This window comes from Tursiops truncatus, chromosome 3 (assembly GCF_011762595.2).
Source record: "Tursiops truncatus isolate mTurTru1 chromosome 3, mTurTru1.mat.Y, whole genome shotgun sequence".
Taxonomy (NCBI): Eukaryota; Metazoa; Chordata; class Mammalia; order Artiodactyla; family Delphinidae; genus Tursiops; species Tursiops truncatus.
Genome location: NC_047036.1, coordinates 66,120,392 through 66,147,706, shown reverse-complemented (window position 1 = coordinate 66,147,706; position 27,315 = coordinate 66,120,392). Strand labels below are relative to the sequence as shown.

Here is a 27,315-nt window from a genome sequence, read left to right as displayed (position 1 = left end):
TTGTATCATATTTTGAAGGTTTTCAACAATAGATATAGGGATGGTATTTTTGTTCTATGGTTTATGTGTACAGATGGAGCTTCTAAGGGAATGAGTGAAAAACTCAAATGTCTATAAAGACCAGGAACTTAACCAAAAAGGAGGAAAGGTCTGAATGAGGACTGCAATGAATTGGAGACAACAGTCCTACCAAGGGAGGGTGGTAGTTTTCAGCTGCAGTATTTAAACCATTGATAAATGTGAACATGGGCCAGAGGGCACCAGGTGTTCTTTTTTTTTTAAGTAAAAACTTCACATTATTTTATGATACATACCAGTTTTTTATTGTCGACAACTAATTAAAAATTTTTTTGTTTCTTTAAATTTTTTATTTATTTATTCTACAACTAATTTTTTTTTTTTTTTTTTTTAATGCTCTCCTCATCAAAATAAACAGGTTTATAGGCCCTTGGGCTGGCAATTGTTTTTCTTAAAAATACTGCCAGGTAGTTTTTCTACATAAATGCTACATTGTTATCTTAAGCACTTGAAATCTAAGGTGAACACATTACTGAAAACAAACTTTTCAATTATATTGAAAAAGTAAACCATTCCAGAGCAATAAGAGATGCCACATGTGACATCCAGCTTATGTCTTAATGACATTTGGGCTTCCCTGTTGGCGCAGTGGTTGAGAGTCCGCCTGCCGATGCAGGGGACACGGGTTCGTGCCCTGGTCCGGGAGGATCCCGCATGCCGCGGAGCGGCTGGGCCCGTGAGCCATGGCCGCTGAGCCTGCGCGTCCGGAGCCTGTGCTCCGCAACGGGAGAGGCCACAACAGTGAGAGGCCCGCGTACCGCGCAAAAAAAAAAAAAAAAAAAAAAAGACCACAAAGAATGACATTTATTCTTCCTGAATTTACTTGATAATTGAAATGCAGATTAAGTATACATTATTAATGGAGTAATCATTACCTGTTCCTTTCTTGCAGGTATAGGTGAGATGGTAATTGCAGGGAACATCATTCCACTGGCCATTCTCATGCCATATAATTACAACACAATCTTCTCCAGCAGAAAAGAAACTATCTGGCTGATTGGGCCTCCAGTTCTCATATTGCTGTAAAAATGGAGGGAGAAGATAACTATTGACAGTCAAAGAGAAGCATATTATAAAAGCAACAGTGTCATTACTGCACGATTAAATTAGAAGGGACTCAACAATTTCTGTTGAACCATCTAACTGAAATAATTCTGGTGGTAAAGAAAACGATTTTTACACTCTGAGTGGAAAATGTATATATCTCAAAGTCTCTCTTCAACAAATATATATATTTTTTCCTTTGGCGATGAGATATATATCTAAGGAATCAATGCTCAATTTAAGAATTTTCACCATGTCATTATTATTAATTGTAACAGCATTAATGGAAGTGGAACAACTAGAGAAAAAAATTCATAATCTCGTCACTCTATCTGTCATGTTTTCTTCCAAACCTTATGTGCACATATAATTTTATGTAGAGGTGATTATAGTGCAATAAAATGGTCATTCCTTCTTTTATATTTTTACCACTATAAAGTACCTTTGTCTTATTGAATGTAATTGTTTTCATCCAAATTCTTTGCTATGTTGATATATATATAAATTGATATATTTGCAATATTTATTTTTCTGTTTACCCGATATACCTATGCCCATCATTTTATATTCAACCTTTCTGAGTAATTCTATTTTAGATATGATTCTTATGTGCACCATTCAGTTGTGTTTTGCTTTATGATCTAATCTGGAAGTTGTTTTAATAGGAACATTTATCACATTTATGCATATTAATATACAAGATAATGCTTTAAAAATGTCTTACTATAAATATATGTTTGCTTTTCTTTAATGTGTGTTCAGATAATTAAAAGGAATTTTATTGACCTGATGTTTTCCTACTGGTTACCTTTATATCTACATCTTTAGATGATACCTTTTGATTCCCTAGTTTGAGCAATGAGATTTAACCAGAAATATCTTTTGCCTTCCATCACAGTAATACATGTCTTTTATTCAGCACCAGTAATGAATGAAGCCCTCTTCTGGTACTTGGTATGCATTATCTCTTACAGTAATCCAGCAAGACTGGGAATAACTTGAAACTTAGCAATGTTAAACACCCAGGACTTTTAGGTTTACATTCAAATTTTTGTTGCCTTAAAATGTGACCTCCATATCAACCAATAATTATATGAAAAACATAGTCCTTATGCTTATTCAAAAATAACAAACTTTAGTGGGATGAAAATAATATTGGACCATAAATAAGAGAGAAGCTTTCTAGCCTCCGGTCTCTTAATTAGAATGTGATATGGGACATGTTTGTTCATTGTCTCTCTGGCTCAACTTGGGTATCGCTTTCCCAATATGCTTTGCCTACTGTCAAGTTTAAATCACATCTAATGCTGACCAGACTGGTGGAGACAACTTTCCTTCATATGAAAGAAATACGTATTCAGATTTATGTGACAATGGCAAATGTGACTGTTTCTTCTGGGCCTACAGATCTATTAGTCTTTCCTTGAATTAAATTTAAAATAAGTCTGTGTGTAGAAAACAAACTTATGGTCACCAAGGGGGAAAGGGGGAGGAGGGATAAATTGGGAGGTTGGGATTGACATATACACACTACTATATGTAAAATAGATAACTAATAAGGACCTACTGTATAGCACAGGGAACCCTACTCAATACTCTGTAATGACCTATATAGGAAAAGAAACTAAAAGAGTGGATACATGTGTATGTATAACTTATTCACTTTGCTGTACACCTGAAACTAACACAACATTGTAAATCAACTATACTCCAATAAAAATTAAAAAAAAAAAAAAAGAACCAAGGGGGGGAAAATGAGTCTGTGGTTGAAACAGTGAGTTAAGAGATTTTATTTGAAAAAGACAGAGTCAGAGAAGAAAGAACTGTATATGAGTTAAGGCAATTGTTTCCAATTCAGAGCACGCCAAAAAACAGTCCTGCTAGTTACTCCCAAAAGCACCATGGTTATCTTTATGTCTTTTAAAAATGTATAATAAATATACTAGAGAATGGCTCTAATGTTTCTTTCTTCTCAGAAAATAATGCGGTTTTTAAAGCTTTAAAATATGGTAAAAACCTAGATCTTTGATAAAATAATTTGTGAGAAGACCTTAAGTTTGAAAACCTCAGGATTAAGAGACCTTCTACTTTTCCTTCAATCTCTTTGCTTAGCTTTGTTTGAAATACACCTCAATCATGCCAAAATTAAGATAGGAGACAAGAGACCTCTGCTATGTAAAGAAGAGTCTCTGAAAAGTGATAAAACTTCAAAGAACCAAGGGAAGCTTAATAAAGACTTTTTTTCCAAAACACAGAATTAAGGGTGTTTTTATTTCTCTGGTGGAAATCCAGAAATTATATGGATTTAAATTCAACTCTAGTAGCCTGAATGGTACCACTGAGCTACCCCCTAGGTGGCCCTGGGAAAGATGCTCAGAAGACCGTACTCACCAAAGCACTCTGTCTGGCAGGTCTTCCTGCGACTGGGAACTGACATTTGGTCTGACCTGGGTTTCTAATTATTTCTTTATTTTCCTTTTCTTTGCTTATTTCCCTTTCCTTACCATCTCTTACCCTCCACCCACCAAGTCTTATTTTTTGCCTTTTTTTTTTTTCGGCTACCCTCCTTTAATAGATAACAGAAAAGGAAATGGAGTAACAATGCAGATATAAACGTCACATTCAGCCTGCTGCCGCTGTATGACTAAGCTGTCTTTAACAGATAAATTAAAGCAGCATAAAATTAAATTAATAAAGAATAAGAATTCCTTAAAACTAACAAAGATCTAAATTGAATACTTTTTATGGTGAAAGATCCCAGAGTTCCTCATATACTTAATTTGGATTTTGGAGCTCAATACTTTCTAGTTTACTTTCTAACTAACCTCTTTCAGGAAACCAGTGAATGTCCTCAAAGGTGGAAAATTTTCCAGCATCCCAATACCATGTGTAACCTGTGCAGTGCTCCCCTTTCCTTGGCCTTACCACACTATTCATCTCTCTTATTTGCTTTATTTTTCTTCATAACACTTATTACCTTCTAATATCCTATGCATTTTACTTACTTATTATATTTTTTCTCCTTAGTAGAGTGTGAGCTCATTGAGGACAGGGATTTTGGCTTCTTTTGTTTACTCCTGTATCCTCAGTGCCAGGAGCTATGCCTGGCACATAGTGGTGTTGTTTAATAAATAATTGCATATTTAGAAATAATGAACCCCAGAGTGTGCTGCGCTCCTCCCTATCCATACTTGCCCCTGATCGAAGATGTTGTTTGCTGCTGGCAAACAGCAAGCAAGACAATCACAAAGTCAGCAGAAGTAAATAACCGGTCTGGAAAACAGTTGGCAATACATACCAAGAGCCTTAAAAAGTTCCTACCCTTGGGCTTCCCTGGTGGCGCAGTGGTTGAGAGTCAGCCTGCCGATGCAGGGGACACGGGTTTGTGCCCCGGTCCGGGAGGATCCCACATGCAGCGGAGCGGCTGGGCCCGTGAGCCATGGCCGCTGAGCCTGCGCGTCCGGAGCCTGTGCTCCGCAACGGGAGAGGCCACAACAGTGAGAGGCCCGCGTACCGCCAAAAAAAAAAAAAAAAAAAGTTCCTACCCTTGGACTTCATAATTCTCCTTCTAAAATGCTATCCTAAAAAATAATCAGAGATATGAACAACATTTTATCTAAAATATTACACTAGCAGTAAGTGGGAAAAATCTATAGAGCAAATATATATTCAATAAATCATGGTATAGCCAGACAAATGGGACATTATATAACCATCAAATATCTTGGCTTTGAGGACTATACAAGGAGATGGAAGATACTAAAAGAAGTGTTAAGTTAAATAAAAGCAAAGTCCTAAAAATGTACAATAATCCGAATTTTACACATACTCTCGATGCAATTGTGTGTGTGTGTGTGTGTGTGTGTGTGTGTATGCAAAAGACCCAAAGAAAATGCAGTAAAATGTTATAAAGTTTATATCTAGTGATATGAGACTAAGGTAATATTTTATTCTATATATTCTTACAGATTTTCCAACTTCCCTTGAATGAGCATAAATTATTTTTCTAATCAGTAAAAATGAACATTATAACATGAGCTATGCAGTGATCAGAAAGAACTTACCGATTTCTTAGCTAACACTTTTTAAATCTAACCTCAACAAACATCACTTCAAGTCATCCAAGTCCCTCGACTGCCATGTATTTTGCAGCTGACATTTCCTCCTGATCTGAACAATAACCATCTCATTTTCACACTGAAATGAGATTCTGATTCCATGCCACCAAAGTAATTCTCAGGCCTTAAGCTTCCCAGGCTCAGACCTCTGGTAAAAGATTTAATTGTTTTGGGTGGGAATTGCATTTGGCTCGCAGCAGTGATCTGTGTTGTTGCTTGGCAGAACTGTGGCTTAATGGTGCAGGACCAAATTTTAAGTCTGTGGTTTTTGCAAGAATGTTTGATACCCACAGGCATGTCACACTATTACCTCATATCTGATTGCTCCATTGTGCAGATTTATTTTGGCTAGGATGCTTTGATTTTGCTCCATGTTACTGCCAAACTGACTTAGCAAAGGAAACTCCAGTTTTCTGAACAACGTTCTTTGTTTCCTCCTGAATTCTTATAGCCTTATTTAATATCACTTGCAGAGAAAAAGAGTAGAAAAAATAAATCATTGATTTTAGGTTCAATAATGTATTTTTTTCACTAAAGCTAAATGTTAGGAAGAGAGCTCTCCTCAGGAAATCAATTCTGAGCTATAAGAATGTAATCGAGCCTCTCTCACATAGACGGTGTCTCATACATACAGAAATGTAGACTCTTGGAATGAGCAGAGAAAAATTCTCTGCTCCCATCTGGATTTTTTTCTCCTCGCTGGAATTATAAGCAAACATCCTGGGTGATCTAACCCAGGTCGACCCTCTTCTAGGGCTGGATGGGCAAACTAAAATTATTCCAAAAAGCCAGCATGGCTTGGGGAGAATTCATTTTAACACTGTTGACAAAAATAAATGCTGATTTAGCCTGTTTTTGTCTCAGAGACTCATGTTCTCCATTCCAGACCTTGAACTCTCGTTGTTTCCCCCAGAGACCAGAATTAGATCAATCCCATGTCTGAAAAGAAACCCCTAGATTACTGTGCATTTTTGTTCTCTTTTGATGGCAGAGAAAATTATGACATAAAAGTCACATAGTTGATGTAAAGGAAAGCCAGCTCAGATGTAAACTTATCTACATGTTCTCTAACAAACATGCATTTTATTAAGAGGTAATTTTTTATACCTCGTATGAACTGCTTAATGCTGTACACTATATGAAAAAGTTACTTGTAGTGTTCCAATTAAATGATTACCTCTCTGTATGTGTAAAAAAAAAAAAAAAAAAGTGCCCCAAAAGACAACCATTTCAACTAAACTGGATTTATTAACTTTTCAATTATTGTTTTCTCTTTCCTTTCCCCCCAATCAGATTCAAGCAAGTTAGTTGCCAAAAGCATAAAATGATTTTTAAAATCCTGGCCAAAATCTAACAGCTAAGTACCATTCTCCTGAATGAAAATTGTCTCCACAAACCAGAGAATTCATTTTGAACCAATCCTGATGTTGAGAGGACAAAGTCGGAGCAGACTGAAGTTATTCATTACAATCTATCAAACTTTACAAATACTTAGATTATTTTATTCCAAATAATCTGTATTTTATTGTCAAAAATTTACTTCTGTCTTATATTAACATAAAAGCGGAGAATTATCCTGCAGGTCTTCTGGAGCACACGGGACTCCCCTGCCTGCCAATATTCCCCACTCTCGGAGAGTGACCTCAGTTCCACAGATCTAAGACAAACTTGACTTAGGTGTCTCAAGCAGAATGGCGGAAGAGTTATTCTCTCCTTCCCAGCTCTTTGCAAAGTCTCCAACTTAATTCAATCAACATACGGGGAGGGAAAAGGTATGTGTTGTGTTTGGGGATGGGGGTAGGGTCTCTGCTTTTGAAAGTTACCAGCAATCTACTAAAGTCAGACAGGGTTTACATCCTTTCAAGGAGACTCTGATTATATAGTATCTAGGAGTCCCAACTGTCATTCAGAGATACCAGATGATCTTTTATCTTTAAAATACACACCACCATGATCCATGGCCCTGAATCTCAGCAGATAACTAGTATCACAAGCATGTACAAAACAAATGGAAGATAAAACTCTAATGTAATTGAACTAGAGGTGGATCACTGTCTTTTTTCTAAGGTGAAAGAAGTGTTATTTCATAGACTCGCAGACATAGAAAAGAAACTTATGGTTACCAAAGGGGAAAGGGCGGGGAGGGATAAATTAGGAGTTTGGGATTAAGAGATATACACTACTGTATATAAAATAAAGAGCAAGGACCTACTGTATAGCACAGGGTACTATGTTCACTACCTTGTAATAACCTATAATGGAAAAGAATCTGAAAAAGAATACACACACACACACACACACACATATAACTGAGTTATTTTGCTGTACGCTTGAAAGTAACACAACATTGTAAATCAACTATACTTTGGTTTTTAAAAAAGCATTATTTCGGAAATACACAAGATTTAAAAATAAATCAGGTACTTTGCTTTGCTTTACAAAAGGAGTTTGCTTGGTTCAGCTCTGAGCACTGCTTTCAGTTCAAGAAAGGAAACGAGACCATCCAGTATTAGTCAGTTAACTGCTGTGACAGTCACGTCCCAGCTGGTCCTTTATATGATACATATATAAGCAAATCGATTTATGAGGAAATATGCAAGCAGCTGGATGGTGAAAAGAAAAGGCTGGATCATGGAAAGCTCTTGAACCGTAGAATGACTTACCCTTCATGCAACATTCCAAAATACTATTTGCTTTTCCACATCAAGATTTTTTTTGTCTTTAGAAGATAATGTCAATTCAAAATTCAAAACCCTGAAGATAATAAGGTCATGCTTCAACCTCTAGTAGAGAAAGAATTCCCGGAACATGAAAGAGTTTTGTTTTTAAATCCCTTTTATCAGAATTTAAAACTAAGAAGTTTTCAAAGCAACTGGACTTATCAAAACTTAGTTGATAACTAGCCCTTCTCCATAATATTTGACCCATTTCAAATTCTTTTCATTGAGATTTTACGATTTAATTTGGTCAAATAGCTATAAAGGATAATCGATGGGCACTAACTAGTTCTAAACAGTTAGACACTCTGTTTAGAATCTCTTGGTTTCTTTTCCTCTCTAATAAAAAGAAAATGGAATTTTCACACACTAGATAAAATTTAAGTTCATCTTTTTGTGGGACACAAATTTGAGATTTACTACCATCACACACACGTACACACACCCCTACCAATACAGTATTTCTTGGCAACAGGGAAGGATATATCTAGGATAGACCTTTGGGAATGCCCTTGTTCACACAGACCTGTGTAGCAGAGAGGTCCCCACCATAAATACAATAGAGAAGGTCCAAAATGGTTAAATAGTTAGTCGAATAAACATCAACAGACCCCTAGAGATGGGAAAACTGAGCTGTCCATTGGACAAACTTGCCAGCTAATTGAACGATTTTTACATACTAGCCAGCCATTGGGTACAGTCCAAATTTGTGCCTGAGCAAAAAGTACGAAATAGTTCATATTTGTGGATCTTCAGGGTCTCTCATGTATATTTGAAACGACAAATCTTGAATCTGCATCTGCCAGGGGCCTACTCTATCATCGACCTTGTACCTACCCAAGTATTTACCTATAGTTTTTCAGCTTAGATTGAGTCACCTTTTATTCTTAAAATTCACTGTAATTTAGATGATCTTAAATGGCCAATTAAAGGCTTTATGTTTTAGAACTATTATGAGTGTTGCCAAGTATGTTTAAACAATTAACCGCACACATTCCATTGATAAAAACCGCTCTTGATATTTGTCCAGTAAAGCCATGCTCTGACATAATATATTATGGTAATTGTTGGGAGAATTTAAGGCTTCAAGCTATAATTTGGAGTTTTTTTCCACGAACAGTCCAGTCTCTGCTTTCTACCTACTCTCTATTCCCCCAAACACTGCTGATTTAATTCACTGTAAAAAAATTTTCATAAGAAAACCAAAAATGTCCTCTAGGTTCACATGCCAAGGGAACCAGCCAAGGAAAACTTTCCACTGCTATTACTGTGTATAAAGTGAAGATACGGGAAAGACTGGTCCCAGTGCTTACCTCAGTTGCTAGGATTTTACTAAGCATGTGACTCCATGTATTCGCTTTACGCTGCATTTGAAAAATCATCTCATTTCACATTTAACTTTCTGGTTCATGATATAATGCAATTCATACTAGAATTTTAAAACCCAAAGCTATAGGGACTTAATTCACAGAGAATATTATTCTTGCAGAGATCTAAGCAGAGTTCTGGGAATGTGAAGTTTTGAAATGCAAAATACTATATGGCCACTAGGTGGTGATATCCATCCATCATTAGATTTTGAATTACCAACTAAGTCACCGTTAACAAAGCAATGTAGACGTCCCCCCCACCCCCGCCCCACCCCAAACCATGATTATTTCCTCCATATGGAAAAAAAGATTAAAGGATTATCTGTGATAGGTTCCCTCAGTTTTGTGAGGAAAAGTAAGAAGAGAACACTTTGCTAAAAGATAGACCTCAGCTAAACAGTATTTACCAATCCCATTCTATTTAGCTACAGGCCAATGTAGCTATAATCTGAATTTTCCAGTTGACGAAAACGTTCGACTACAATATTTATTTTTTTCTATTTGTCCTTTTAAAATTATCAGATGATTTGCATCAACAGTGAAGCTGCATCAGAAGCAAAGCCTATAATAGCCACCTAAAATCCTTAGGACAGGGCAGATCGTAAATAAACACCAATGCACACAGTTCATGTCTGTATGTGATTCAGTCTGTTTGTAGGTAAAAACTTTTGTAGATTAGCTATAAAAACATGACACCTGTACTAAAAGCTGACTTCTCTGTGTTCAAACTCCTTTTATCACCTGGAACCGGTAGTGCCACTGCTGTACTCACATGGCCACAAATAACATCCAAATGCAGTCGATGCCAGGGGTAAGCAGATAACCACCAAAGGATAAAAGCAAACTCCAAATAGAAAACACAGTCCCTAGACGACGGCTTACCCTTTTGAAACATATGCTGATAAGAAACCACCTTTGCACTAAATAAAGAACTCAGAATAACCACTCTGGGTTTATCCCCCCCGCCCTCACCTTTCAGAACACAGGTCAAAGAGTTATCTGCCGGGAGCTTAGAAGGACTGCTTATTAGAGAAATCAAAACATGTGTTAACTTTAAAATGCCTTTTTTCCCTCGATGGCTGTGGTCACAAGAGGCATTTGTTTGCAGTCTGTGGGGGATTATATTTAATTTTGTTTTCTTTAAATTGTTGGGGCAAATGACCTCACTGCAAGGTAGAAATATACCCTCCTCTGATCTGCGTACTAGCTGCGGGTTACTCTGGTCTGGGTCCTTGTTTATTTATGTTTTAAAGGAGGTTATGGTTTGGCTGTTGTCTTTTAGTTGAACAACCAAAAGGAAAAGAGCAGCTTTGTTTTAAAGGAGAAAGAGACGTTTGTTTTGGTGTCACTGCCCAAGGCTGGCAGCCTGGAGTGGGATCCTACAAACATGAATATGTCGAAGGGAAAAAAACTAACTCGGGGTCTCCTGATAGCTGTGAAAGTGGCAATATGCCCACTATTTTCCTAGCTGGCAAATCTCTGTGCGGGAGAGAGGATCTGCCAGCTCTGGAGCACAGCACTAATCTTGTGTAATAGCATGAGCTCACTGCCCTACAAAGTAGTAATTATCCACAGCAGTTTCCAAAGGATGTGAGTTCCTCCCACTCTGAGAGCACTTGGAGACGGGGTCCCAGGCACAGCCCCACTAAGCCACTTGCATTTAATCCCCACCATGAATGGTGCCAGTGGGTTCCTTCGCCCCAAGTTTGTTTGTACAGGTCTTCAGTCAGGAAGTGTTCACCATCCAAATGCAACTTGAAACTGCCAAACCCATTCAACATTTTCTTGGCCTTTTCCATGGCTATGCATTGCCTTAAACTAATTAGCAATTAAATTTAAATAACCATGTGTGATTTTTAAGGTTTCACAGAGCACTGTTGGAAAAGCATCTGTGAAAAGGAACTACCACGTTGATAAATGCTTCTTTTTTTCAAGGAGAATCTTGTCAAATATGAAATGATTTTCCAGTGTTGGGTAAATATTGTTCTTCCAGCTGTTTGCCCGTCAATAGCCATCTGCACTCAAGGAAGGGAAAGGCGGAGAGGAGGGTTTTGTGTTCTAGAACTACACTGTGGCTCGATATATTTTATGTGAACAATCAGAAGAACCAGTTCTTGGTTTCAAATCAAACTGAACTGCAACACAAGTAAAAATGTTCACTAAGAGCTCAATGGTCTTTCAGAAAAGAAACTGAAAATTCTTCTACTGGTGAGTAATGTGCTAAAGAATGAAGAAACAGCATATGTTTTCCTTGGCTTTTAGATTAATCTAATGAAGCCTGTGAGATTTAACATAATTAAATTAATGTTGATATGCAGTGTGACTTGCTCACAGAGAAGTGGCATTTGACTTGGAGCTAAAACCACAGCATAGCCAACACACACCCATCTGCAAACACTTTACAGGAAGTCTTCTAAGATTTTCAGGTAGAAAAAGTAAAACTTAAGGTTTTGGTTTTGTTTTTTTGTTTTTTTTTTGCGGTACGCGGGCCTCTCACCGTTGTGGCCTCTCCTGTTGCGGAGCACAGGCTCTGGACGCACAGGCTCAGCGGCCATGGCTCACGGGCCCAGCCGCTCCGCGGCATGTGGGATCTTCCCGGACAGGGGCACGAACCCATGTCCCCTGCATCAGCAGGCGGACTCTCAACCACTGCGCCACCAGGGAAGCCCCGGGGGTTTTGTTTTGCATCATTGTTTTCTGCCAAATCATTCACGATCCTTCAAACCTACAAACCAGCTTAGAAAACACAGGGAATTAGTTAATACTCTTGATTCTCTTTTCAATGTCCAAGACATCTGGGAGAGGGAGGAAGATATGAACCTCTGTGTCTATAAAAGGGTAATAATAATACATTCCTGCAGAAAAAAGAATAATGGTTTATGGCCTGCGAGTTACTCCTTTTTAGGTGTCTCTTCCTGGGTTAAGGGCTATTTCTTTATTGTTTCTACCTTTTTAAAAGCTGGTTTTTTTCTCACCATACTTTGCTTGACAGACTAACATGTTTATTTATGAAAGGAGAAAATGGGTCTCTGGATTTAAAGTCAATTCCACATCCAATCTGGCTATTTTCCTTCATTAACTCTGCAGCATAACCAGGAGGGCAAGTGGGTGTCCCAAATTCTAGGTGTGGCAGTTTGCCAATGCTCAACCATGTTTATCAAAGTGAAAAAAAAAAAAAGCCAAATTCAGTTATCTTCCAGAAATATTTTTTTCAAGTAGCATTTTTTAAGCACAAAAGGCTATCAGTTAGCCTTTTGGAATCTATATCCTAACTAACAAGGGGCAAGATAAGTTGGTTAGAGCTAGAAAATAAGACATTTAAGGATCTGTGAATTAGTAACTTGTTTGAGAACTTTCTGACTAGATCCAGAAAGTGCAGAGGAAAGGAAGTCTCTGTTTTCTCCAAACAGGACACTGGAGAGTGAGAAGGCCATGACTACTTCCCAGGAAGCTGACAAGCCAGCAGCCTTGCATGGGTTGACACTGAGTGCTGACAAAATAGAGTTGACAGATGGAAAATGTAAAAGAGATGTAGAAAATGTTCTTTTTAATGTAGAAGGATAAAGTCGGAGGGTTTTTTCGTTGTTTTTTTCCTTACAAATCAAACTTTCCTAAAGCTCCTCAACATTTAAAAAAGAGAACTGGATTGTCAGTTCTACTCAATCCTCAACCTCTGGACAATGCAACCTAAGGTGACATTTTCCTTTGAAGTAACTTCATCTGATCCACTGAAGCGTCCGATCCCCAGTGGTGAGGGTTGAGCTTTGAGGTGCTGCGGGAGCTCACTAAAGAGCACACAGAAGGGAGCAATACAGACCTCGGGAGAATTGCCACTGCGAGAATCTTATTCCTGGGGCTCAGGGAGAGGAGGGGGCAAGACGGTAACAGCTTTAAATCTCTGAGGTCCACAGCTTGATTTTAAACCATTGGTTAGGGAGTCACGTTATAAAAAGTAGTGTGATTAAGGCACCTACCGGTTTCCACTATCTCCCTAACTGTGCTGTCCATGGACACACCACAGTCTGTAGTTGAAAAGCAAGTTGTAAAAATGACCTTGCCAGGGCTTCCCTGGTGGCGCAGTGGTTGAGAGTCCGCCTGCCAATGCAGGGGACGCGGGTTTGTGCCCCGGTCCGGGAAGATCCCACAGGCCGCAGAGCAGCTAGGCCCGTGAGCCATGGCCGCTGAGCTTGCGCGTCCGGAGCCTGTGCTCCGCAACGGGAGAGGACACAACAGTGAGAGGCCCGCGTACCGCAAAAAAAAAAAAAAAAAAAAAAAAAAAAAAAAAAAAAAAAAAGATTCTGCCAGGGTGTATATAGGTGGAGAAACATAAATGATTCCATAGTGTTCCCTGATGTCTGGCTCCCTCTGTGCTTGAAAGAATGGACTCAGATAGTGGATAAATAAAGGAAGACCTGTCCAACCTTAGGCAACCAAATCATCCTTGGTCAAGCAACCTATAAAAAATGAAATGAGCTGAGAACACTTAGGAGTGAGATTTCCTTCTGCTTGTTTCATTACATTTTGGATTTGGATAATAAGGTTTTCTAAAGTCAAAGTTTTGAGTAATTGTCAGTTTCCTAAAACTTCATGGAAAATCTGCCCTGATATAACTTAAACCTTTGAAAAGTTTGCTTTCCATCTCCTCTTCCCAAAGCTTATGTATTCTTGGGACAACCATGGACAAAACTGTCATCATTTCCAGTAGGAACATCTGTTTTCCTTTGGGTTAATAACTTTTGTAAGATGCATTATGCTCAGCTACATACTTCTGTTTCTGAGAAACATTTGTTTTCTTTTCGTCATATTTGAAGTACCACCTATTATGTTTTAATGTTTTTCATACTGATACAACTTTAAATAAAATATTTAATTTAGATAAACAAGAATTGTCATATAGAGATTCAGCCAAAAGACTTAATTGGTCCTTTCAGGATTGAAAAGATAACAAAGTGAATTGGTTGAGCAATGTATGGATATTGATTATCATTCAAATATCTATTTTTGTCAACCACTCTGCTAGGTGCAGAAAAAATAGAGATGAAAGTTAATCCCTGCCTCAGAAAGCTCAGTGTCAGGAAATTAACACTATAGAGGCCAGTGGTAGGATGGGAAGAGGGTACAAAGGGCTTCTAGAACACAGAGAAGGAGCTCTTAGTCACACCCAGCTAGGAAGGCTTCCTGGAGGAAGGTGACTCTTGGCTAAGCAAGGTATTCAAACATTTATCAAATGAAATTAGGACAAGAGGTGAGAACATTCTAAGCACGAGGGCAAGTGGATGCAAAGACCAGTAGAAGGGAGATGTCATGGCTTATTCCTGGAACTGTGGGTATTTTGAGATGAGACAGCTTAGGAAGTAGCAGATGGAGTAAGTGGGCTTGGTATGCCTTGATAATAATTACAGAATTTTATACTGAAGGCAAGAGGAAGACATTTGCCAAATTAAAAAGGGCATAACAAGAGTTCAGAGAAAGGGGAGAGGAAGGTCACAGGCACTGAAAAACAGATCTAGGGGAAAACACTTCAGACTAGTCATTCATTTAACAATAGGTTAAAGAAAGAACTTAAAAGTCAGCTAATAGTACAGAAGCTAGATAAGAAATGTTTGTTCAAGTTCGCCAGGTTTAATGTGTATTTAACTTGGATGGTTTAACTTAGTGTCTTTGAAGACATTACTTGGGTGACAAGTAAAGTAATTCATTATTGAAGTTATTTGTCAGGCTTTCTAATAAGCACTTGGGGCATTTTGCTGTTAGAAATCTATAGTCAAGTTAAAGAATGACCGGTGAGTAGAAAACCAAAGGACAAACTGAAATGTGCCTGCTTAGTAGGAAATCAAGTGACAAAGTGAAAACTGAAATGTGTTAAGAGAAAATAACCTTAATAGAAATCACAAGGGTAAGGCGAGAACCAATTTTGTTCATGAGTATACTTTTGTGAAATTTACTGGGTAAACACCCCAAATAAAGAATAAAAAGGATTTTAAAGATCCAATAAAAGCAAGAATTTGGCATTTTATTAGTGATATCAACATCTTATTATAGAAACCAATAATGTGGGATGAATCCATCAGAATCTGAAGAATAAGGGCAAAGTAGATAACTTGGCCAAATAAAATTATTAATTTAGTATAAGCATATAAATTGAATTAGTCTAGCTATAAAGGATAATCGTATTAAATACGATACACTACAAATTTATTGGAAGCAAACTTTAATTATTTCAAGAAAAGAACTGATTGAAATTGAGACCCAATATTAACTTATTTATTTTTACTCTAAGACTGAATAACAAAAGATAACATACAGTAAATATCAAAGGTTCTTTTTGTATTAATACTGCTCTACCTCCCAAGAAGGATAAGCTCTAATAAACCTTTCAAACAAAAAATGGGGGTGGAGGGGAGAGGGGAGAAATCACTCTAAAACATAAACAAAGTTCTTGAAATTGCACGCAGTCAAGTTAACACCATTCCCAATTGTAAGCAGATACTACTTTTCCCGATGAAGAGTTTACTATTAGGGATATTTTCAAAAGCAAGACACTTGGAGTAAACAGCGAAACAAAGGAGAACTATTTTATTCAAAGGCCTGAGCACATATGGAACCTGTTAAGGGGATGGTGGCTGCAGAGAGAACTACAAACAAGTTTAAGAGACACCTAGGCTGTCTCTGAAAGCAAGGGATGGAGGCAAGCGTGGTTAGAAAAGCAGAAAGTGGGCCAGAGATCAGTCAAATGGGAGGGAGACAGGCTGTTGGGCAGATGGTCTCTTCTGTTCCAAAATATTCAAAGTTAAGGACACTCCTTAGCACACTTTTATTTTACACAAAGAGTGAATTAAGAAGAAACCAAGGGTCCGTCAGAGTTTTTCCTGGATTTACTTGTGTCCTTTCTTTGATAAACTTTGCCTTGTGTATGTAATTCATTTGCTGCCCTCTTCCCATTGAGGCCCTTCCTTGGTGCTCTCTCCATAACCCTTAGGTTCCAGTTAGAAAATGTGAATTAATTAAGGGTAAGTTTCTTGTTTATGTTGTATAGTTATCTATCTTAGGTTATGTTATCTTCCTCTGAAAATCTCATAGGAAGATCAATATTTCTCCTTCGACAAAGTGCAATGCCCACTTATTTACCAAATTTAGGAACAGTCTAGACTATGGAAATTGTAATTAAGTTATTTTTTTCACAGTATATTTCACAGCAAAGTCCATTAAAAATTAATGGACACAGACAAAATAATGAGTTGAGTTGCCTTGCTTCAGCATAGTGGAATAATGACATCTGATGAAATCAAGCACACCTGGATGGCACCTGCCAGGCAAGATAAATTCCCGAAGATAATTTACAGACCTCACTCATCTGCCAGCTATAAGCCAATATTCAGTCCCATTAACCAAGCTCACAGGGGGCACAGGGCCTTATCCTACACACCTTCCGAAATAAAAAGCAGGCAAGAGAACCACTTCTCTGAAGAGCTGAATTGCTACTGGAGAGACCAGAATAGACATCTAGTAAAACAGAAAAATACTGAGAATGAAAATATACAAATCAATTCTATATAACCAAGGACAGACTGGAAACAGTCAGGGACTTGGCCTATCAGGTCAGTATGTTGCAAATGACAGACTTTACATTCACTTCACTGTGGCAAATGCAACTATTTTAGGCTCATGGCAGGACCATACAGGCACCCAGCCAACAGTTACACTTTGAGATAAGTCGTGGTCCAGGTCTGCAAGGCACAAGGAAGTAGCAACTGCAACTGGCCACCTGAGTCCTTGGCATTCTAGCTTCTGCACTACAGCTCACAAGAGCCTGTACTTTTACTGGACCACTTATAAGGGAAAGTCTTTGGGAGGAAGACTTAATAGCGGGTATCCTAGACCTAATTTCTCCCACAGGAAAGAAGCCTCCATTCAACAAGGGAAAACTGACTAAATGCCTATGCTTTATAATATACATTAATAGAATTATAAAAAGTCTTAACTATCTGTAATATAAAGGAAAAAACCCTTTTAATTTTTATGTTCACTTATAAATTATATTAGTAAAAACAAAATTGTCTATCTTCAATGAAAATGAATACATAAGAAGTCATGCTATACCAACCACTACTAATCTGACCAAAGTTATCTCCCTGAAATTATTATTCATTTCAGCAGAATGAAAACATACAGATACAACAATTGCAGGTATACCATCCACCCAGGACAATTAGAAGAAAATGAGACTATTGATGTAGGAGATGTAATCCTATACCTTACAGGGAATATATTTTATGAACAATCTACTTTCCCTACTTCTGCATCTTGCCAAATAATCTACTTATGCACACAAATGACAAACAGTGCTGATTGAACATAAGGAGTGATGACAGAGAAAGGGCAAGCCAGGCTTTATTTTAGGGTTCCTAAAGGCAAAATGTGATAAGGGATACCCTTTTTAAAGTCAAGGAGGTACCAGCTAGGAGAAAGCCTATGGCTTCACCACTTAATAGCGTTGTGACTGTGGGCAAATAGCTTAGCCTAACTGACCATCCCTTGCCTTACCTATAAAATGCTTAATGCCTCTCTTAAAGTTACTGTGGAGAATAAATGAGTGCAAAGCACTGAGTACAAGGAGTGACACAGACATAAACTGAGGGGCATGTCCAGGAGAGCACAGAGAAGCTTTCCTGAACAGGCAGAGCAGAACTTCTGAAAACAATTATTCGTTTGGCCTCTGTTCTAGAATGAACTTTACGTTCTGTCAAACTCATTAAATCCAGATGAATGGCAGTAATGAATGAAACTTAATTTTTAAACTCTTCTTGTGTGTGCTTATTTTCAAGTCTTCCTCTTGTTTATCTAAGTTAGAATTGAATTTACACCTAACTGTCTAGCCCAGTGGATCCCAACTCTGTCTGCATTTTAGAATCACACAGGGAACACTTAGAAAATATAGCTGCCAGAGGTTTTGCTTTAATGAATTTGAGCTGAGGCCTAGACACCAGTTTTTTAATTATGCTCCCCAGGTGATTCTAATGAACAGCCCGAGCCCAGAACCACCACTATAGCTAACCACACTTGAACTAGTTCTAAAGAATTAGACTTGTGTATTTACTAGTAGTGACTCAAAACAGCTTCACCCATCCTGACTTAAGAACCTTATGGCAGCTTACTCAAGGATGTGGGTATCAAATCACTCCTTTCTTCAAGAAGTAGAAAAAGCTAAAAAACCACATAATTAGTCAGCAGAGTGAATGGAAAGAAATTTACAAGATCATAATTCAACAATCTTTTTTAAGATGTAAAAAATGAGCATGTTTGCTTGGATAAAAATGAGCCATGCCCTATAGCAGACTTCCAGGGCAATTATGTAAGAAGAAAAGGTATTTTTTAAAGGACCTTTGCTCTTATGTGTATTATTTTCCTTTTTGCTTTGAAGCTATACAAAACAAAGATAACCATCTGAAATACAGACCTGAGGCAATTCTGCTGAGCCTGCGGTTTACGGGTTCAATGGAAATCGGATACACTATTCTTTTAAGAGCGCCACCTTGATTGGAGTACTGGTAGATGGATCAGTTGTCAGGGAACTACCTCTATTTTTAACCCCCGTCCAGTTCACCGAGTGACCCTGAGCAAGATATTTAACTGGTCTCCAGTCTAATGTGCCTCTGCAATCAACACACAGTACCAAGTTCTAGAATCAGTGTCATTTTCATCAGTAACTTACCAGTGTGCTGCCATCGGTCCAACGGAAGTCATGTTCAAACATCTTGTCATTGAGGCCTATCCACTGATAATCATGGCCCACACCTGAGAAGGGGAACAACACAGACATTTTATTATCTTTCCCACATATGGACGAAATGTATCAAAGCAAACTATTTTTGGCATGAATCATGCATCCTCTTTTCTGGCTGGATTTCTGTTTAGTTGCTCATAAAAATCTTTCATGGTCTAACTATCTTTTGTTCTTCTGCCCAATGTGTTTTAAACCAAAAAGCTAGTTTGCAAATATCGTGAAACATTAAAATATCAGACGTGGACAAGTATTTCCCTAGCGGTGCACGACAATTAAGCATTTTTTTCCGTCTTTACTCATGATACAAACTTTCCACTTACTTTTTTATTAAACTGTGCAATTGGCAAAAATTCAGTGAACCAATAAAATGTGACAGATCTCACCCATGCTAGCCTCATTTTGGAAGCCACATGTTTCTTCTCAAAGCATTTTTAATGGTGAACACCTAGACTGGACAGATCTGCAAAACTTCCTCAAAAATAATTACTTTCCCCATGAAATGAGTCACAGGCAAAGACACCATGAAAAAAAGTTAAATGAACCTCTACTCAGATTGCAAATTAACAAACTTCTAAGAGATAGCAGGCATCACGAGAACATATTTAATAGAGCATCAAACAATGCTTCATGAGCAAAAAATTTCTACGTATTTTCTACATAAAAGCTAGCTGCCCTCCTCTCTTTGCTATAATCTAAGGAGTTATTAAACAGCTCTGTTAATAAGTTTCATTAGCTTTCAGTCTCCCTCAATTCGTGTTCTTAATATGAGGCCCACTTTCTATGGTCTAAAATAATTAGAAACTTGGATGAGAACCAATTATGCACAGAGGATAAGATTAGGGTGCTATTTATAATTCAATTTTAATTACTGGGGTAAAAATAACCGAACACAATTTTCTCTTTTACTTTAGACAGCATATGTACATATTCAAAACAGAGACCAAAAGCCTGGGAAGAATTAGACTGGAAACATAAGAGGTGGTCATTTCTTTAAGTCAAAATATGATCAAATAGTAATTTCATATGATTTGACCTATAGCATGCTGTTTCAACTATTACTGCTGGCAAACCATGAAATGCCTTTCTATGTTACAGTTGAATGTTTTTCAAAGTAGGGGGCTCATGTAGTAGAGATGATTTTAGTTCACAGATGAAGGATTTAATAAGTTGAGTCACAACTGAGAAAGCTGTTTGTTTTCAGTTAGATACAGGAAAAACTAAGAAGGTGGTAAGAATGAATGAAGCTTCAGAAAACCCATGTATATTTGGTACATACGATTCACAAACATTTGTTCTTCATGAGACAGAATGCTTGTGAGATGGGCGCCCTGCAGACGGCATTCCCGTTCAGCTGCATCCCACGTACGTCGATGGGCAAAGTACTTGTAGCACTGCCCTTGAAATTTGTGCCAGCCATAGTCACATGTCTCCGTGTCTGGGAAGAAACAAGGCAGGGGCTTATTAAACTCATCTATGTCATTCAGACTTGATTCACCCATCCAAAAGTCCATAGAAGACCCAAGCCAATATCAATGCAATGTCCTCGAAGCAAGGGATTCACAAATTTTGGTCATGATGACAAAGAAATTATGATAAAGGGAGCCCAAATTATTCCTGCCAAGTGGGTGGCAATACATCTTAGGACTGGAAAGGCACTATCGAACTGCTCTTTCCCTGATGAAAGCCAGTTTCAGCAGGAGAAAAACTGGAAAAGGGGCCATTCAAAACCTCCTTAGACTGCAGTGTCTACTGACTCACTTGTGAAGCAATTGGGGCTAATTCCTTGCCAACACAACTTTTCTAAAGAGCATCATTCAAGTGATAAGATAAGAATTCTGGTTAAAAGGATTATGAATGCTCTATTTGCTTAAGGACTTCAAAGGCTCTGGAAATAGTCCTTTCCCACTTCCCGAAGAGAGAGCTGGATGGCCACAGCCTCTTGTAAGATTTACTAAGAGAAGAAAAAAATTCTTCATCAGTCGGCAGCTTCTGGGATATAGCTAAGGACTGTGAGCCTTTTTCCCAAAATGAGAGGGAATATAGGTAACTCCCAGTGCAAAAGTATCGGGATTTGAAGTTTATCAAGAATGACTTTAATTTAGTACCCCTCATTCCATCACACCATATACACATATGCATATGTGTATATAAATATATATTTTTCTCTTTTGCAACAAGCACACTGTAACCAGTATCCTGGTGAGATGAAAACACTTTTCAAATATGTCTAAATTTTGCACTGGCAGTAAGCTTCAGCTTTAATTTCTAGATTGCCAGTTTTTAAGTATTTCATAGGAAAGCTGTCTTGCTCATAAAACTGCATTCTCTCTCTCTTTTTTTTTTTTTTTTGCCGTGCCACACGGCATGCAGGATCTTAGTTCCCTGACCAGGGATCAAACCCGTGCCCCTGGCAGTGGAAGCGCGGAGTCTTAACCACTGGACCGCCAGGGAAGTCCCTAGAACTGCATTCTCATTGGCAATCTTCCCTTGGACATGCCCACTCACAGGTGAGATTAAACTGTATGTTAGTAATCAATAGAAATAATTTTAACTTTCACGAAACATCTCACAAAGATACTGAACTAGTTACGTGTAAAAACTAACAAAACTGCGAAGTTTATGAAATTGGAGACGCTGTGAAAACTCCAGGTTATCTCATGATCATCCTCCCCTCCCCTAATTTTACTGATTGATGAAGATAAAACTCTACTAGATGAAATGAATGCTCATTTTATATGTCTGACTTGGTGGTCAAGTTGAAAGTCAGATTGTCTCCTGATTCTCACTGCATTTCCTCCTCGTCCTGTAATTCTGGGAAAGCTTGCATGGTGAGAGAGTTAATTTTTTCCTGGCTTCAGTGATTTAGACCATAATCATACAACAGATGCAGCTTATCTCTGAGAGCAGTCTTTATTTCAGTTTAGTCTATCAGGCCTGTTGCTTAGTTAGAGCCAGCTGACTAATTGATTTAAACAATGTGCACCGGAAGTTTTGAGTTATATTACAGAGTTGTTTGGACACCACCAAATTTCACAGGAAAGGACTCAAGACACAGTTAGGTGGTTTGGTATCACAGTAGCACTTGGCACCCAAGAGTGAAGCCTATTTTGGCTACTTGGATGTAGTGATTTTTTTTTGGGGGGGGGGAGTTCCCATGGAAGATTTCAGAAGTGAGGTGGGAAGAGTGGGGAGGAAACAGATCTTCACATATGAAGGGGTTAGTTTATAGGGGAGGAGAGTTGGAAAATTTTTTAGACTACCCTTACTGACAAAGTCAATGATATGATATTGTAATAGCATAGCTTCCCTTAACCTTGGAAATGATCATTTGTTTGAAGACACGCAGTTTAAGATTCTAGAGGAGCCGTAACTTACTGAATAATATATCAGAAAAAAATTATTCTATACACTCTTATCCTCTATTAACCCAAATGGTTTTAGTCTGGTTTTCTTTCTTTGTCTTTTATCACTGAGATAGATTAAGTATTTTTCCTCTTACACACAAAACACCAAAGGATCCTAAAATTTAGAGGCATGACAACGACATCGTTATAATGCCTTCCTCAATTAGCAGGTGTGTATATTCCTATCAGGACATGGGTCCAAAACATAGAGGCAGTGGTTCTGCTAAAACCAAATAGGGACAGATTATTTATCTGTACTCTCATAACTTCCCAATGATTGTAAATAATGTGCAAATCACACAACAGACGAGTTTTTATTTTTTAAAAAAGCCAAATATCCACACTGATTCACCTAATTTTTACTATTCATGAATTCATCACATATGTAATTAAGGACTATGTATCAAGCAGCATCTTCTAGGAGGCTATTCTGAAAGGAGAATTTCAGAAGCAGTCTGTTTTTTCCAACTTACCTAAAAATAATGTGACATACATATCATCTATTAAAAGGCAACTCTTTTGGATTGATGTTTTCTTAAGTGTTATCCTACATTGGGAAATATTTCTTATACTTTAAAACTCACATAGCGCATAGGTTACATTACAAAGTCCCAGATTTAGTTTTGCCTGTGTGTTTCGGGGGAGGTGGGGAAGGGTACGACAACACTTGTTGGTGACCACAGAAGCTGAAACTGTCACTCTTAAACAATCTCACTAAAAATCTGTTCTCTTTATGCTATATAGGTAATGTTTTCAACACTTCTGACATGTAGCCCTCAAGCCTAAAGAAACTGTCAACACTTCAGCACTTCTGGCTGGCAAGCTGTATCTTGACTTTGGGGGCAAACTGTACAGAACTGTCTCTCCAATGTTCTAAGACCTTCTTCTAGATATTAAGATCTGTTATCATTCCACCAAATGTGTCCCCTATTTCAGAGTTATTGGGAGTTGTGAAGTTTCTAAAGCAGAGAACAGAATAGGTCAGCTGAAGAAACAACACAGTCATCACCGAAATTTGGATAGAAAACTGTTTAGACAACAATACTGCTGTTAATGAAGAAAACATTTGTTCTTAGGCAACCTGGAAAGAGGAAAAAAAAATCAGTGTCCTGGCAATAAATCACAGGAGCACAGCTGCATCTGGTAAACAGACTGGGATAGCTGTTTCTCAGCAAATAATGTGGATGAAAGTTAAACTTGCTTTAAGATAAAATAGAATATACCTGACAGTTAGGTGGTACCAGAAATGGAGAAAAAAATTAAAATTTTCCCTTTAATATTCTTTTAAAGAGAAGAAAAAGGTAACTGGTCCCAAACTCCCTTCCAAGGATGTTGCTGCTGAATCTATCAGATTCACATCTAAATAAAATGCTTATATTTAAAAGTTACTTTAGAAGAATGAAGATACTGAGAAAAAACTGGGCTTTCCAAGGCTACTTAGGTTCATTTTGCCCACTGTCTAATTTACTAGCTGTGTGACTTTGAACACATCACTTTTCCTTCCTGAGCCTCAATTTCTGGCCCACTTAACCCACGGAAATACTGCTGTTAACCAAAGGAAATGGTGTACCCTGGAGGCATATGGTAAATTATAAAGTATCCAACAAATACTATCTCTTTTTATTCCCTGCCAAGAATTATGCTGGGTTAGGAAGATCAGAGACATTGTTTTATTCAGAGCTCTATCGCCAGTGCCCAGAACAGTGCCTGGCAGACAGTAGGTTCTCAATAAACACTTGTTGAACAAATGATTTTTTGAATCACTCCTTATACTTGGAACTAAGCGAAGCCAGAATCGTTTTTATCAATAAGATATATGAATGTCTCAAGTATCTCACCCTTTTGTTTTCTTCAACAAATAGCATCTTTCTCACTGTTTTTCTTAAAGAAGAGGATCTTGTCTGGTCAATTATCATATTTACCTTTTAAAATTCTGAAACAGACCCATCCTATGCAATAAAGAAAAAGAAAAAAAAACAACCCTAAAAAACCCAAGCATCGCCCATCCCCTTCCACTGGCAATTCAATGCATGCTCCTTTTACTTTTGCTTTAATTGTGGTGCCATCCAGATTAATGCTGCAAAGCTGAATGTGAGGCCAGACCCAACGTGCCTGAGTTATTAGACACTCATTTTCGTTTTGTCTGGTGGAATGGAAGTTTGGCATTAAGCACTTTTGTCAAAGCCAAACCACCGTATGACTTTAAGTAGAGGAAATCGATGGTCCAAAACTGAGTGTGCTGAGTATGCAATCTGTTTCTGATTGATGGGCTCAGAAATGTTACCATTAACCACCCGAGGGCTTCCCTGGTGGCGCAGTGGTTGAGAGTCCGCCTGCCGATGCAGGGGACACGGGTTCGTGCCCGGGTCCGGGAAGATCCCACATGCCGCGGAGCGGCTGGGCCTGTGAGCCATGGCCGCTGTGCCTGCGTGTCCGGAGCCTGTGCTCCACAACGGGAGAGGCCGCAACAGTGAGAGGCCTGCGTACCGCAAAAAAAAAAAAAAAAAAAAACCACCCAAAATACATCTCATGTTGGCCATAAAATGCAAATTACAGGGATCACACGATTCAAGCCATCATGAATTTAAGCCTTTCTTTCGTTCAGAAAAAGTAGATGTTTCTTCAGTAGGAAAGAAACCTGGTTCACAATATCTTTTCTGTATTATTTGCCAAGCCAAGACGAACGTATTCACACAACTGTATTAACTCATTCTCCAGAGATGATTGACTATGAACAATAAGCCCATTGAGTCTCATGTGCTTAGGGGGAGAAAATAAAGGCAACTAACATTGAATTCAATACTCCTTGGTACAAGCCACATACATGGATTAAAATCAATGCCTAATTTGTCCCCAGGAGGAATACATACAACAACATTCCTTTAGGTGGACAGATGTCCTTAAATTCAGCTCAGTGTGCCTGTCTGCAATTCCATTCTATCAGTAAAGCAACAATGATCAAATCAACACTGTTGTTCAGATGTTGTGAGCTACGAACACATCAGGAAACCTAATGTATTTAGGCAACCTATGAATTTCCTCTGCAAAAAAGAATTTGCAACATGGCCAAAATTGCTCAAAAAAAAAAAAAAAAGGGCTGTCTAGAATTAACAGTTGAAGTATCAACCTGTTCATCATACAAATGTTGCAAGAGCTCTTACCTTGCTCGCAAAGTGCACCAACGTAGCTTGGAAGGCAGAGACACCTGAAGGTATTAAACCCATCAACACACGTCGCTCCATTGCGACAAGGATTAGAGTGACATTCATCAAAATCTGAAACAAAATCATAAAAGGCCACAAAAGTACTTTCAAAACAGGTCAAAGGATCTTATTTAGTATAAGATTGCCAGGTGAAATACAGGATAGCCAGTTAAATTTTAATTTATGATTAAAAAAAAGGAGAAACTTTAGTATGTCACATGCTTTATTTAGGGCATACTTATACTAAAAAAAATCTTTTTTATCCAAAATTCAAATTTAACTGATCTTCTAATATTTTTATTTGCTACATCTGGTAACCCGAAGAAAATTTCAAATATATTCAGAGTAGGGTCATTATCTCCATTGCTTTTAGATGAGTCACATGAGTCCTAAAACCAATAAAGAATCCCCCTAGCCTTCCCACTCCCTATCCCAGCTCACACTCTGATAACCTCACATGTGGAACACTGAAAATGCTTAACTGAGCATAACCTCTGGGCTCTTCCCTCTCCAATATATCCTTCACTCTGCTGCTTGTCATCTTCTTTAGACACAATCAAGATAATTTTACTCATTGGCTTCTAAACATTCCAAGGGCCCCAATTATCCAGGGCAGTGGTCCTCAAAGTGTGGCCCCTGGACCAGCAGTATCAGCATCACCTGAGATTAGAAATGCATGTCCCCAGGCCCACCCCAGACCTACTGAATCTGACACTGTGGAGGATGGGAACAACACACTGTAGTTTACCAAGCCCTATAAGGGATTCTCACGCATGCTAAAGTCTCAGAATCACTTGACTGGAGTATGAAGTAAACCTCTTCAGTACATTGGATCCAGGACCTTCCTAGACCTATCTAGATCCAACCTGCTTTCCAATACTCTTTCCCAATGTTTCTCTCTCACAAACCCCTAAGTTGGCATCCTGAATACTCGTAGGCCCTCGGATGCATTCTGCAGTTTGTGGTCTCTGTGCTTTTGTTTGCTGTGTTGAGTCCCCCTCTCCCACTTATCAAAATCTTCCCCAACTTCAATCTGTATCAAATGCAACCTTTCTAACATAGACCTCTATGATCTCTCGTGATGAAATGAATGCCTTTATTCCATAGCATTTTGTAATTCCACTAAAAATTTAATTAATCTTTATATTAAGTATTAAAAATGAATATACAAAGTAAATTAAATTTCTAAGAGGTATATACTGTATTCTTTCCTAAAGAAATGGCCTTAGGAAAAATATTATATAATAATGCTGGCAAATGCTTTTATAGTGTTCGCTAAGTGCCCACACACTGATCTAACAGCTTCACATATAATAACTCATTAAATTATTTTTAACTGATTGTAATGTGAAAAAGAATGGGGGCAACAGAAATGTTTTTATACATATATATGTAAATTTGATATTTAAAATATAATTACTTCTTAAATGTTATCTATTGCGATCTCTATATCCTCACTGATTAGTACACAAATTGAGCTTACTAGCTCTGTTGACTTTTTTTTTTTTAAAGATAAGTATTCTTTTAACGTGAATGCTGGGGGTTTTATCTCAATACTGCTGTGTAATCTAAAGTGTAATCCATGGGCCTTCCTTAT

At 38.0% G+C, this 27,315-nt stretch overlaps 1 protein-coding gene across 2 annotated transcripts in view; it reads right to left on the bottom strand.

Annotated features, from left to right (window-relative positions):
- VCAN (versican) overlaps positions 1-27,315 on the bottom strand; it is a 114,105-nt gene that overhangs the window by 6,688 nt on the left and 80,102 nt on the right. For both annotated transcript variants that reach the window (XM_033852984.2, XM_033852985.2), the window contains 4 exons: positions 25,677-25,790; positions 20,388-20,546; positions 19,040-19,122; positions 954-1,098 (listed from right to left, as the gene is read on the bottom strand). In XM_033852984.2, the coding sequence (XP_033708875.1) occupies positions 954-1,098; positions 19,040-19,122; positions 20,388-20,546; positions 25,677-25,790 (501 nt within the window). The remainder of the gene's footprint in view (positions 1-953; positions 1,099-19,039; positions 19,123-20,387; positions 20,547-25,676; positions 25,791-27,315) is intronic.